Source organism: Protobothrops mucrosquamatus, unplaced genomic scaffold (genome assembly GCF_001527695.2).
Source record: "Protobothrops mucrosquamatus isolate PMUCROS unplaced genomic scaffold, P.Mucros_1.0 scaffold2051, whole genome shotgun sequence".
Taxonomy (NCBI): Eukaryota; Metazoa; Chordata; class Lepidosauria; order Squamata; family Viperidae; genus Protobothrops; species Protobothrops mucrosquamatus.
In genome coordinates, this window is record NW_015388158.1 from 206,726 (window position 1) to 221,473 (window position 14,748).

The following is a 14,748-nucleotide window of genomic DNA, read 5'->3' on the forward strand; positions in this document are numbered from 1 at the left end:
ACACATTTCAGGAAAGCTTCAAGGAACTTGAAAGATACAATTTGGCATTTGTTTGGTATGGTAGATGGTTTCCAGTACAGGTAGTCTTTGACTTACGACCACAATTGAGCTGACACTTTTTGTTGCTAAGTGAGATATTTGTTAAGTGAGTTTGCCCCATTTTACAACCTTTCTTGGCACAGTTATTAAGTAATATAATATAATAATATAATAATAATAGAGTTGGAAGGGACCTTGGAGGTCTTCTAGTCCAACGCCCTTTCATTAAAGTGAATCACTGTAGCTGTTAAATTAGTCAAACTGTTGAATCTGGCTTCCAAATTGACTTTGCTTGTTAGAAGGTCGCAAAAGGGACTCACGTGACCTGGGGACACTGCAACCATCATAAATATGAGTCAATTGCCAAGTGTCTGAATTTTGAACACATGACCATAGGGATGCTACTATGGTTGTAAGTGTGAAAACTGGTCATAAGTCACATTTTTAATGCCATTGTAACTTTGAATGGTCACTAAATGAATTGTTGTAAGTTGAGGACTACCTGTATCTCATTTCTGCTACTACTAGAGATTGTAACTCAATTTGCTCTAAAGTAAGGCTTCAAAAGCCTTTATTTTATTTATTTAAAACATTTATAGAAAGTGCCCATCTTCTAACCAACTCTGGGCAGCTCCCAATCAAAAGTTAAATCAACAAATTAAACTAAACACATAAAAAACAACAAAAATCAGGCCCCGATAAATTATCTAATCTTAACCCAGTGCTTTGGGGAAAAGTCACATCTTCAAAGCTTTTCAGAAGGTTTTGTGTGTGTGTGTGTGTGTTGAGGTCTGTTGGACTTCAAGGGACAGAATGATATGTAGGGCAGAGTTTGCCATAGAAAAGGCACACTCCCTAGTTCCCATCAGATGACAACATTTAGGGAAAGGAACTAGGAAGCACGCCTACTCTATCTGACCTTGGGGGTGGAAGATGTCCTTAGAGAAAGGCAGACCCACAGATAACCTGGCCCTGTGCCATATAGGGCTTTAAAGATGATGACCAGCATCTTGAATTGTACCTAGAAAGTGAAAACAGTGCAGTCGCACACCAAAAGTGTTACATAGCCAGACACAGGGGCTTTGTTTAGAATGCCTAAGTTTGCAGGTTACTTTGATGTTTGCCCTATTTTGTTTTATTTTCCTAAAATTTAATTGCCTTTCAACATATTTATTTGTGATTTTTATTAAGCACCATGTATTTGCATTTAATTGAATAATGGTTGGGGAGCAAGTCTTTTTTCCCCATAAATGAACAGCCTCTATCTTTAAAAAAAAAAAAAAAAAAAGCTACAGTTAGGATTAATTAAGATGTTTGGCAAAAGCAAGTTCAAGTTCAAGCTTCTTAGAAACCTGTTATTGTCAAAGGTGTTTGTTTGTCTTTTACTTACATTATTCTTTCAAAATACAAGTTTTAATTTTTATCTTTTCACTTTGGCAGCACGCTTTTAAAAATATGATTGGAAATACAGCAAAAATGTGTAAGAAGTTATACACCTATAGAGAAAAGTAACATTTTTATATGCACAATGAAATTAAAGCATTAAAATTATATAAAGGCAATGTTAATTGATTCAGGCATATATGGTATTCATGGTCCAAACCATTTACCTGAAAATTATTTTTAAAGTGTAAATGTTTTTGGTGACAAAACATATAATACAATATGGCAGAATTTCATATGATAAAATATCAAAAAAATGGGGGAATCATCTCTGCAGACATCAGGCAATGAAGGGTTCTGTCATAATTTTGTTTTTAATATTGAGTTTTCTACAGCAAAAACTGAATCCAGATTATTGATTTCAGGGGCAGCCCTGGAAGCAAAAAATAAATGGGTAAACAATAAAATTAATTCATATCTTCCTTCTGCTGGATACAAATACAGCAGAAGGAAAGGTAGCAGCATATCTCTGGTTACAAATACAACTCTCTCTCTTTCACCCACTCCTGCAATTTCTATTGAGGATTCGGTACCTATGATCTGAAATAATATGGCCAGACACAGGATTATCATCTCTGTAACAAAATTATAAATATAAGGCAAAGAAATCAATGTTATGCATTAGAGGTTTTTTGCAATCTGAACCTAAGCAAATTATTATAATGGCTGAAATTTATACACACTAGTCTTGTATTATTTTTATTCGAATTTTATATAATCCTTTTATCTCTTGAAAAGACTTCTTGTGCAACATTTATTAAATTTGTTATTTTACTGTTGAGTCACATGTTTTTAGAGAAAATTAAATTGCACCAAAGATCTCATGCCATGAATTTTTATTCAGAGTACTTTATAACTTACAAAGATTATTGTTGCCCTGTTTTGTACCCTTACCCATTCTTAATGTCTCATGGCTTGCATTTTTTTTTAAAAAAATATCAATGGAGAGGGGGGTATAGTACTATTGTATACATTAAAAGGAACAACTCTAAATGCATGATCTCTAATTATAACTCTGAGCCAAACTTCGCTTTCTGGCATGCACATTTGGCTCTCACAGAAATAGCAAAAATCATAAATTCAGGGTATCTTTGATGTTTGTTTAATACACTTAACATTTGTTGAAGCAACAAGGGCATAAAAGAAGTAATTTGGAATAATAAAAAAATCAAGAACTGTTCCTTCCTATCCTGAAGACAAAAAAGGCATTTTCAAGAAAGGAAGATAATGTTTGTTTTATTAAGGGCACATGAGCACATCATTATATTGCAGTAAAACCTCTGGCAATTTTTTTCCTAGTGGAGGCCACACAATTTTGACTGATGAAAACCTAATAGCCCAATGTCATGAGTGGCTGTTCAAGAAAACAAGGTTTGAAACAATGTGCAATGATTCCTCTGTCAGCAAAGTGGACATAGTCCAAAGCAAACTTAGAAGATCAATAGATTCTAGCGTGCCTCCTTCTGTATGCAATCAAAGCCAATGTCATTACCTGCAACAGTTTGGGTGTTCTCCAAAAGCTGCACTAACCCAGCAATGGGAATCTGTTCTACAAATAGCCTCCACCTGTACAATGAATGTAACATATACAACATTCATGTGTAGGATAGACCTCTGTATGTTTAGGACTTCTAATAATAAATAAAAGAAGTTCAAATTAAAACCATTATAGAAGACAGATTCTTTGTCCAAAAACCGTTCCCATTCTAAAGTATATCTTTCCCTCTCTTCTTCCAACTCTTACTACCACACTTGCTTAGGTGCCTCACTTTGTAGAAGCAGATTTGGATTCAACCAACCTTTTTAACATGTGGTTTGTCTCTTTGACTTAAGAACTCAGGGGAGTGGCTAGGGCAGGCATGTCAAACTCGCGATGTTGCGTGACATCGCTCAATGTATCGCAACTTTCCCCCCACTGCCGGCAATGGTGTGGGTGTGGTTTCGTTGTGACGCATCCAGCCTGTGGACCAACAGTTTGACATGCCTGGGCTAGGGAATGAAACAGGAGTAGACTTATCTTGATGTTTGCCTCTATTATTTGATCAGAGAGAAGTGCCAGCAATCTTGCCCTTCCCTTAAAACAGATTAGAACTTAATGCTTTTCAGAATGGAAGGAACTCTATTGCTATAAATATATATGGGATATGTATAAGGATTTTTACTTTTGAAGATCTAGATTATTGGATAATCTCAAATGATAATTGATTGGATCTAGACATTCAGCAATTTATATTATTTGATAAAGCTGTTTTCTTGGATGATTTTTCTTTTTGTTAATAAATATTTATTGGCATATTGTAAGAGTAGAGAATTAAAAAAAAACCTTGAAACTATGTAGCCCAAAACCCATACAGACCACACACCATATAGCACCTTATTCATTATTCACCTATTGCATGCATATTCTGAGAAATTCTAAAAACTGCAGTTTCAATATAACTGCAGATTACCCATGATCAAATAATTCCTTCACCAAAAGTAGTCAAATCTGGGGGAAAAATGATTTATCTCAATGACTGAACAGTAGTTTTAATGAAAAAAAATGTCAAGGAAAGCAATAATGATTTCTTTCAGCAATTTTTCCTTGATTCACTTTTTGTTCAGAAAGAAATTTGATTAAGGATTGGACCACTGAAAGTTCAAGGTTTTCCCCCCCTTTATTTTAGCTAGTCTCCTATTGCTCTTCTCTAGAGGATGCTGTAGGATCAAGAAAAATTTCTGAACAGCAGTCACCCATTATTTTACCTGCACTCCACTGCACTATCTACTCTCTAAAAATGAATTACTATTCCATATTTATTGCATTACACTTTAAATTGCTACTTGCATTTCTGACCTTCATTAACTCTTATACTTGCTTAAGCAAGGAAATGTGGAAGAATTCAGTACATAATTGTATTTATAGGTTCCAATGTTGGGATGTTCCCTGTAAAGAGAACCTTGCATCAAACTATGCATATAGCTCCAATAATTATCAACATATAATCATTTTATTATGAATAAAATGAGAATTAACAAGATACAGAGTATGGCTTCTGGAACTCTTTCCAAAGCCTTTACCAGCAATGGCCATGAGACATATCTATATTTTTTCTCTGGTTTCAAAATAAGAGGTTGTGCCTTTGTTTCTGTGGACTGGGATGCATTTGGATAGGCTGCTTTGAGTCACATGACCAGGAGGGGAAAGGGAGGGCTGTTAGAATGGAGCATCCACTGATAATCTGAGCCACTGCTTCATCCAATTGTGAAGCACTAAGGCAGTGGTTCTCAACCTTTTTAATGCCGCGACCCCAACCGGTCGTAAGTCGAGGACTAAACCGGTTGTAAGTTGAGGACTAAACCGGTCGTAAATCGAGGACTAAACCGGTCGTAAGTCGAGGACTACCCAGCCGGTCTTAAGTCGAGGACTTTCCCTACCCGGAGCGCCGCGCATGCATGGTTCCGCCCCCTGCGCCAGCCGAGGTGTAGCTGGCAAGCGGCAGAGACGGAGCAGGCCGACCACCAGCTGGCCCAACCCAAGGGAGGTAAGGCACCCGCCAGAAAAGGGGAAAAAAATGGCAGACAAAAAAAATGGCGGACAGCCTTGCTTGGCGACCCCCATGAAATGGTCGATCGACCCCAAATGGGGTCCCGACCCACAGGTTGAGAACCACTGCACTAAGGGGATTTTTCATAATGCTTCCCCCCCCAGAGTCCCAAGTGTCTTTCACTTTCTCAATTCATTGCTTCTTTTGCTGGCTTCTTCTGCAGCATATTTGGTTCTGTTTTTTTCCAAATGTAACATTAAAAATAGTGGGTTGTGGTGAAAAAGCACAAATTTTGTCATCTGTCTGCTTAGCCTTCAAATGACCCTGACATTTTGGAGGCATCTGACAGCAGATAAAATATTTCTTACTTAGTTTATTAAATATTTAAGTACACACAAACTCCAGTTTTGTTTTTTACCACTTTGATCCCAAATATTATCTCTCTCATGAGGGATAGCAGACACACTCTACTAGAGAGAACTTTCCTGAGGATGGGTCCGGCACAAGTCCAAATGTTCGGAAGACTAAACAAACCTCTAATTCCGGTGAATGACCCAGATCGGATCCTGCATTATCCCTCTCAGGCATTACCACATTTTCCCTCTACCACATCCTCGTTTCCAATGCAACCATGACCATGCCAAACATATCCAGTAGCAGCACCAAGACATCTTGAAAATCTAAGCAAGCTTAGGTCTTTTTTCACTTGTTTTGTTTGATCTTTACTTGTTTTATTTGCTTTTTAATTTAAATTGATTGTTTTAATTGTTTTTAATATTGTATTATGATGATGATGATGCCACCCAGTTGCTAGCTGAGATGGGCAGTTACATAAATGTGATTAAATACATACCTACAAATTAAAAATTAATTGTAAATATATTTCTAATGTATATCACTGATATACATTACTAATGTATTGCAGTATACTGCAATATATATGCAGTGATGCATATTTTGTAAATTTGCACAATCCACTCTCTACATCCTGTTTTAAATTTTAAATGAAATAAATATAAATAATGCCCAGTAGAATATTATGACCTTTATTTTATTGCAATTAATATAGACTTACAGAGAACAGTTAAACTTCAATTTGAGATTTAAAGAGCCACAACAACTTAGAATTTGGGTGCTTTGATTGAGCACATGGAGGATGACTGAATAATATTAATAAAAATTAATTCCCCTGGAAGAAAGAACTCATCCCTGAATAAATTACTTTCTCTATATTGAAATGTTAAACAGATCATTCTGGTACAAATTAATACTGAAAATTGAGCACTGCAATGCTGATATTTTCAGCTGATAATATTAAAAATAACACAGGAGAATATAGAAGTAATTCAAAAATTCAATATATTTTTTTTTAAAGATTACTGTAATGTCATTTAATATGTGCAATTGCCCTAGGAATTCAATGCCAGTTTTTTTGTGCATGTTATAAAACTGGGAACTGAATAAAGCCACTATTTTCTTGTTTAGTTTTTGCAACATTTTTGCATTCTCTCAAGGAATTAACTTTAGATTTGTGCACCATGTAAACTAATGTGTCCTAAAATACTCTACAGTTAATGCCTCCAGTCAGCCAAAGAAAATATGCATCCTGTTTTTTTTTAGTGTAGACAAAATATAAAAGCAACAGAAGCAAAAGCTGAATAGTTACTGAAATCTTCAACCAAGCTCATATGAAAATAATATAAAGAATATGAACATTTCAGTGATGGTGCCAGCATTATGGAACTTATTAACCATCTGAGACACATTAGGCTCATGCTTTTGAGCCCCAAGACACCTATGGATTTACATAGGACTTCTTGATGGACTGATTAAATGCATGATTGATCTAATTGTATTTAGTTGGTTACAGTCCTACTATTTGAATTTTATTAGTTATTAAGTTGTTTAATGGATGTTAATGGTCTATTATTTATCTATTATATATCTGATTTATACCTCTTTCTATTCATGTGAAACTCAAAACAGCTGTGAATTTTTATGAATTTGATAAGCAACTTTGCAGGTTTCCTCTTAAAGATATCCTTAAACAAACATAGGCACTAAAGAACATATTATTGAACAGATTACCAATCATTTCCTAAGTTTTGTCACCCAAAGCCTACATACCAGAATTCTTATGAAGTTAGCTCCTTAGCTCCTTTTAAAAGCTCAATTCACTGATAAAAATGAATGATTAAAACATTTATAAATTGCATTCCAGACAACTTTTCAGGCAATGCACAGTTAATCCAATGAATATTTCATCTTAACAGATAATAATCAAAATCATGTCTAGCCAACATTATATCTCCACTGAGATGCTGATCAGAAGTCTGTAAGCAGGACATGCACAACAGTAATCCTAATCACAACTACTCAGTTCCCCTGAATAGCTGGCCTTGAGTGTAACAACCACTGGCATCCTTCATCTCCATCAAGATACTAATCTCTTTTTAAAATGATTCAGGTTGGTGCCCATTTTGTCTACAAGTTTTGAAAACTAGTTTAGCTAGGTACTGAATCAATTATTATAACTGTTCAAGCACATGGAGCACAGAATACTGAATCACTTTATTTTCATCTGTTATATCACTTCATGAGAAGAAGCAAAAATTATCCTCCATTCTCTTCATCATCCCTAGTTACATACACCAGTTACTCATCTGCTTTTGCATTTTTTGCTGAGTTACAATGCCTTTTTTCTTTCAGAGCTTCATCCTTTAAGATCTTTCTTCTTTTGCATCCTTTTTAAATGCAGAAGATTGTTTCTAAGGTATCTAAGATCACTGCAGAATATAACTACCAGCTCTTATGAGAAGGTTTTATCATGCTTTGAGCATTATAACACTGAATCAATAATCAGAAGTAGTATCCATTTAAATCTTTTTATAAATAGAATATCTGATCAGAAGGATGAGCCATCTGATCACCCTGCAAACCTCCAAAATCTGGAGCTTTGTGGGACCTTCTGGCACAGTTTTCAAAATACACAGCATGATTGCAACGGGGAATATTTCATTTCCAGAGTAAAGGTTACCTACAGATACTTTCACAAATCTAATCATATGTCAGTATTATTATTTCTAAGCAAAAATGTCATTGTATAGTTCTTATTCCATTGAAAACTTTATGCAATAAACTGTATATAATTAATGTTCATGGCATTAAAACTTTTATTACTTAAAAAATAATTTGCATGTATTTCAGTAGTATTGATAAGCTATTCAAACATACAAAGCACTGAATTATGAAAATCTACTTTTTCACTTGCACTATTTAAAAGGGCACCTAACCTTTACCGGGATAGAGATAAAAAAATAATAAAGTAGAAATAACATGTATTTGGCAAAATTACATGTACATCTTCTTTTTCTAAGTATTTTGCTGAGAGAAGTATATTCAAAAGGGGGGATTCTTCTCAATTAAAATTTAATTCTTCCTCAAAGTGAGCAATCAAAAAGGCACACACATAATTTTGTTGTGTGGCCTTCACAGTTAAGGAATGATTCCTCTACATAAAGCTCTCTGGGAGAAATCAAATGCAATTTGCCAAAGTGTGATAGCAATCAGTCTAATCTAAAACACTTTCTATAGCTTATACCAAATAAGCTATCTTCTGTGTACAAATACTTACATTCCCACACACATTATTTTAAAACCTATTTTACTTAGAAGGAAATTCTACTGCCTCATTCTCAAACATGAAAACTCAATAATTTACCATGAATACATTCACAATGTGTAAAACAATACCAGACTGTTGATGTGACTTTAGAACGTTTGAAACCACCATATGGAAGGTGCAATCCTTTAGTTCTGCCTTTAGTACTGGGCCAGATTCCAGGTTCCCTTTTCAGTGTTTGGGTGTTTCTTAACAATCAGGGTAACATTCTTAAAAGCTTCAATTGTGGCTATTTCCAAATAAGACCAATTATGAACTAAATCCAATCAAAGCAGCCTATTAATCAATCTCCATCAAACATAGGACTAACTTTATCCATTTATCACAAGAATAATCGGCAAACTAACTATAAATCCATCCATCCATCCACCCACCCACCCACCTATCTCCAGTTGTGGTAAACAGCCAATTGGTCTGCCAGCTGCTGCTTTTCTATAAAAAAAACAACAACAACCTGATCTCTGAGGAATAAGGCGGGTAAAAATAAGACTGCTTTTCCTGTTGCCATCAGGAATGGGTTAAATCCCACAACTGTTCCCCAAAACAATTAAAGCCTTCAGATGCTAATATATTCTCACATCTCACTTTCTGTGGTTTAATTGTCTTATAAGTTATCTTCAAGCTTCACAATATGGGAGAATTCCCCCCCCCCCATTCTAAGGGAGATTAATTCATGTTAAAGGATGTTAAATACTATCCCTGCTCTTAGAAGGGCTTCCAAGGGGTGTTTACAAAAATAAATAAATGAATAGTTTAAAATCTAGACACTTTTTCCCTTGCTGTAGACTATATAAAATATTGACCTGCTAGAAATTAAGTTTTGCTCGTTGATAAATTGACTCTATGCACCCATTTTTTTTCCATCTCCACCCATTATTTCAAGCCATCAACCTGCATTGTCCTTTAGCTTGACTATAACCGAGTCACTCTCCCGCTGTGCCCAACCCCGAAAAGTATCTTTGGCACCTCTGCAGTTTGAGCAGCTTTACTTTTTTTTCTCCCACACCACTCAGCCTTGGCTGCCCTTAAAGAAAATCCTCACAGAACAACGTGTCAATTTTGCATTCCTTTACAAAGGCAACTTCTATTACAGAGACCCAGTAGCTTGGCTCTGCTTCCCCACAGACAGAGAGCTTTGTGACCATGTAGAAACCAGGGGAAAGGAAAACATTTTCTGCATGAAAATGCAACCTTCTTTAGCACAGGGAGCTAGGGCTGGATAAGATAGAAAATTTTCTCTGTGTTCCCCACCTTCTTCAATCTCTTATTTTTTTCTCTCTCTCTTTCCTTGATTCCAGGCATCCATGTATATTCTTTTACAAAAAAAAATAAAATACTTTTCTCATTTGTTCAATAAATCTCTATTCATAAATGTATGTACTAAGTCATTTAGAATGGTAATGTTATTGACATCACTTTATCTCAGCAAATTTCCACATTTAAATGTTTCCACTGGTCATTGCTAACATTTCACTCTTTCATTTCTCTGAGAAATTGTCCACATCTTCTTTTTTGTACCTGTTCATGAGTGGGCCAGGAAGGCATGTTAAAGGATAAAGGTAATCAAATGAATCTCTACATGGATAGCATCTAGAAAGCTTTATTATTATTATTATCTCAAAAGCCTCCACCGTCCTCTTTATTAAACAAATAGGCTATGATCCAAGTTACTAGAAGACAGTCTCCATTTTGCCCTATATTTTGCCATATTGAGAACATAATGTTTCTTCTGGAACTTTTCCTGTCTGGGATAGGAGCAAATGAGCTTCCGGTTTTACAGACTAGAAGATGTTAAATATGTTTAAATGTGGTCACTAGCTAATATATTGAGGATTATCGAATATTTACCATTTACCATTTAATAGATGTTTCCTAATCTCAGTGAATCCCAAGGGAGGTCTTAAAAGTCACCCTCTTTTAACATTTTTTTTTTTTTTGCTAATCTTAAATCAATGATGTCTAACCAATTGGGAGTCAAGATTACCCATTCCCTCAACCTCTGCTATCCTAGTCTATTTGGATTTTTTAAACTTTCAATATTATTTATTATTAAGATTGCCACATGCCTTTGGAAATACCTTCCTTGCAAACTACAACAAAGGTCACAGGTGAATAACCACGTGTGTAAAGTCTCTTGCAGTAAAAAAGACAAGCAACTTGATAACCAACCTGTCAGCATAGTTCTATGTTTACTGGAAAATAAAATCATAAGTCCTAACTTTAATAGAGAAGGAAAGCCTTAGCTAGATTAATATTACACATTACATTAAATGAACAAAATTAGATCCTCACTCTTAGAAGGAATCCAGAGAATGACCAACTGCAGACCTTCAGAAATCCTTTTATGCAGCAACTGGTGTGGAGTGCAACTCAGTTTGACTTATACATCATTTAAATTTATTACACGAAAGGGCAGTGGGACAATGGAGCCCTTTTGAAGAGCACCTACCTTCCTTTGGTGGCCGCTTGGCTTCTCTTGTGAGATTGCAGACCTGGGTGGTCTGCAGTTCCTGGGTGAGACAGCCTTCTGTCTGCTCATTCAGCGGCAATACGACATTATTGAGCAACACCATGGAATGGTCATTTCCCCCTTCTTCTCCTAAATGCTGAGGGCAGGTGCATTTTGTATACATGATCCCACAGGACTCGGTTCTCCCATTCTCAGATTTCAAGCAGCTCTCCAGCCAAGTGCATAATACATGGCAACCAAACTGGCTTGGGCTCACCTTGTTCAAAACCAAAAATTCAAAGAAAGACTTTTTATCATCTTCCTTTTTGTATAATCCTATGAAATCAAAGGGGTAGACCCGACGTATCTGAATGAAATTCTTATCATATTGCAGAAATACAAAAGCATTCTTGGAATCACACAGCTGCATTATAGAATGATTATTCTTTAAGAGATCCTTAATTTTTTCATGTGAAAAATGATCAAATTGGTAAGCCAGCAAGGAAAAGTTAGAGCAAGTAAAGTCCTTTTTGGAAAATTTCAGGTAAATACTATATTTGGTTGGATCTGGGTTTTCCAGCGTCCATGTGCAGTTGGTAAAGTTTTTGGGAAACATTTCGCTTAGAGAATACGATCCATAAATGACCCCCTTCACCAGCGTTGAACACCAGAAGTCTTGGGCAGCATTAAATCCAAACATAACCAGGAGATAGGTGGAAAATATATAAATCAGCAAATTACGAACAGCCTTCATCCTATGTCATTTGGCCTGCAGAAGAGGAGAGGAAATCAAGAATGCAGGTCAAATGCTTCATGAAACTCCAATGTCTTCTAAAATTGCAGCCAGATATTTTCAGGATTCTATTTAGAATATATATGTAATTTCCCCCTTAAAAATAGTTTTAAATATATTATTTTAATTCAAGAAATTGTTGGATGCTGTGTGAATAGTGCCACCATGTGGTCAATTTGGCTGACTAATCTGCTTTTCCAGACTTAAAAAATAACATTTGTTATATTATTATCACAAATGTATCTTTTTGCTTTGTACAAGTTGGCAGGTTCTGATTATTTTAATTACAAACTTTATCAGATAGATTACAATAGAGAAATTATTTTTATATAGCTCTTCTATACAATATTTTCATGCAATAAGGAGAAAAATTAGAGCAACTATTGTTATTCAGCATATTTTCTACTGTTATTGTCAGTTTGAACAATTATTTCAAATCACTGTCATAATTTTAAAAATGCACAATTTACTTTTTCCTATACTTGGAGCATTATTTTCTCTATGGTTGTCACTAGAATAGTAGATTAAGTAAATTAAATTAACATGTTTTTTAAAAAAAATCTGAATAAATCATTATTTATTTGGGGGGAAAACTTTCTTCCATCCATCAGTAGGAGCAAGTTACAGTACTCTGAATACTGAAATGTCTCTGAAATTCACTCCATGTGGAATATGTGGAGTCAATTTTCACTAGAAATTAAAGGGGCTACTTGCTTTATTGAAATACAACTTCCCTCTTAAACAGACCCACATTGATGCTTTTTAAAAATGTATGTTAGGTAATACTGCCATCTCTTCTCTGTTATCAATTCTATCCTGGAAATAGCACATGTATTTAATCCTCACAGTAGCTGCAATTTCTATGTATCTCTTTCTAAAGAAAATGAGTTGCAAATATATTTAAGAGAAACCATGTGTGAGAGAAGATATTTCCAGCAGTCATATTTGTGAAGTTGCTTATTTCTTTAGTTAATGGTGACCAATTCTCTGTGATGTCAATTTATATTTTTAAATGAATTAGTTAGCACTTTTTCTATTATTTATGTATCAACAACATATATACAGTTAATAATTTTTTATATTAATTCCTCTTATACTTTCCAGCTTTTTTTTATCTCCACTCTGAATAACCAGGCAGGCATCTCTCTTCCCCAATTGCGTAATGCTGAACAAATCAAGAGATTTTGAGCTTCCCAGATTATAAACCACAAACTCTAAACATGAATAGGAGGAAAGCAAATGACTTTGTTTTTCTTTAAATCGGTAAGTTACTGAAGAAAAATAATAGGACAGGGAGCAGTATGCAGTGTGGAAAATAAGCTTTGCCAAGAAATGACAAACCCTTTTCTCTTTGCTGAGCATTATAAGCAACAAATGGCTTCTTTGCAAAATGAGGCTGAAAGGATGAGAAGGAACTTGCTTATGAGCAAATCCTGCATATGATGCTCTACAGACGTTGCTGGAGCACTTTGTGAGCACTGCAGCCCTGTTATTATTTGCAAAGGTCTTGCACTGAAAAACAATGTGGGATTAAAAACATAACTTTAGGAATTCCATTAATAAAGGACTATCTATTTCAGAATGTGTAGTAAGCGTGTTGGCCTTATTTAGACATTTAATAAAAATCTGAGGAACTGCAGGAAGAGACCTCAGGAAAATTATTTCTTAAAAACAGCAAGAGCTTCCACTGCCGGCTGCTGTGTTCTGTTAAGAATCTTATAGTCCAATGGTTTTCATTTTGGCTTCCCTGTTTGATCAGGAAAAAGACAATTCTCCATCACTTACACAGGGGCAACCTTTTAAATACACCAAATACAGCAGAACATAATATTTGGGGGACTGATTCAGCAAATGCCAATGATAAGCTCTCAGTCATTTCAGAAGCAAGAGCCTCATATGATTCAGATCATGGACCGGGAAAAGAGAAAGCTGTTTTAAAAAGCCTTGATTCCGGAGGACCCCAAGATCCATGGGAATTCAGTTTCTTCCACTGAAAAGCAATCTGCTTCTCTCTCTCTCTCTCTCTCTCTCTTGCCCCCACCCCAGGTGATACTAGTTTAATCAAACCTAGACGGCGCCATCACTCCATAGATTGGTTCCACCAAGGAAGAGCCACATACTCCCTGAAACTTCCCATTAACCGAAGCATCCCCTTCCTCCTCTTCTTTCATTGAAATCACCACCTCCATTCACAGACCTTTCCATGGAGGCAAGATTCCTCTTGCAGCTGGGCTATCAATTCTGATGACTTGTCTACTTGCCAAGGCGAGTTTTCTAACTTTTGATAGCAGGGTAACACTCAAATGAAGAGATTTTTTTTCGGGTTAAGGCTTGTGTGTCAAGTCCTATTACCTCACACCTCGCCTTACTTCCTAAGCAAAAAGCAGGCTAAGCTTCCCACTCCACCACTCTAGCCTAACTGCCCCTACCGCCTTCCCATTTCCCGCACGACCCTTACCTTCCACTCCGAAAGCAGGCAGCTATATCTCTAAGAAGATCCTAGCACCACAAGCACATGTCCCAAAAAGAGGCACGGAGACATTCCCCTTCTGGCGGAAGCGTCGTTGCCCATTTTCCTCAGCTGGCATTCAAAATCAAAGCAGAAGAGAGAGGTGGCGGCGGGATAAAAATGAAAATGCTGTTGGGGGCGGACGGGGGGGGGGGAGATTTAGAGGCACTCGGTTCCGGCCAAAGCTTTTCTTCCAGATCTATAAAATCCAACCAAAAATAAAGTGAGGGAGGGAGGGAGGGAGGGGGAAAAAAACCCAAACCGGATTAAGATGGGAGACGGACACTGCAGGAGAGGGGGGAAAAA

At 36.1% G+C, this 14,748-nt stretch overlaps 1 protein-coding gene across 1 annotated transcript in view; it reads right to left on the minus strand.

The window, feature by feature from the left end:
- The window catches only part of LOC107294675 (adhesion G protein-coupled receptor B3), a gene marked incomplete at its 3' end in the record, with an annotated part of 218,035 nt that extends 206,141 nt beyond the window's left edge, over positions 1-11,894 (minus strand). The window contains exon 1 of the mRNA XM_015823927.1: positions 11,141-11,894. Coding sequence (XP_015679413.1) covers positions 11,141-11,894 — 754 coding nt within the window. The remainder of the gene's footprint in view (positions 1-11,140) is intronic.
- Positions 11,895-14,748: the final 2,854 nt, after the last annotated feature.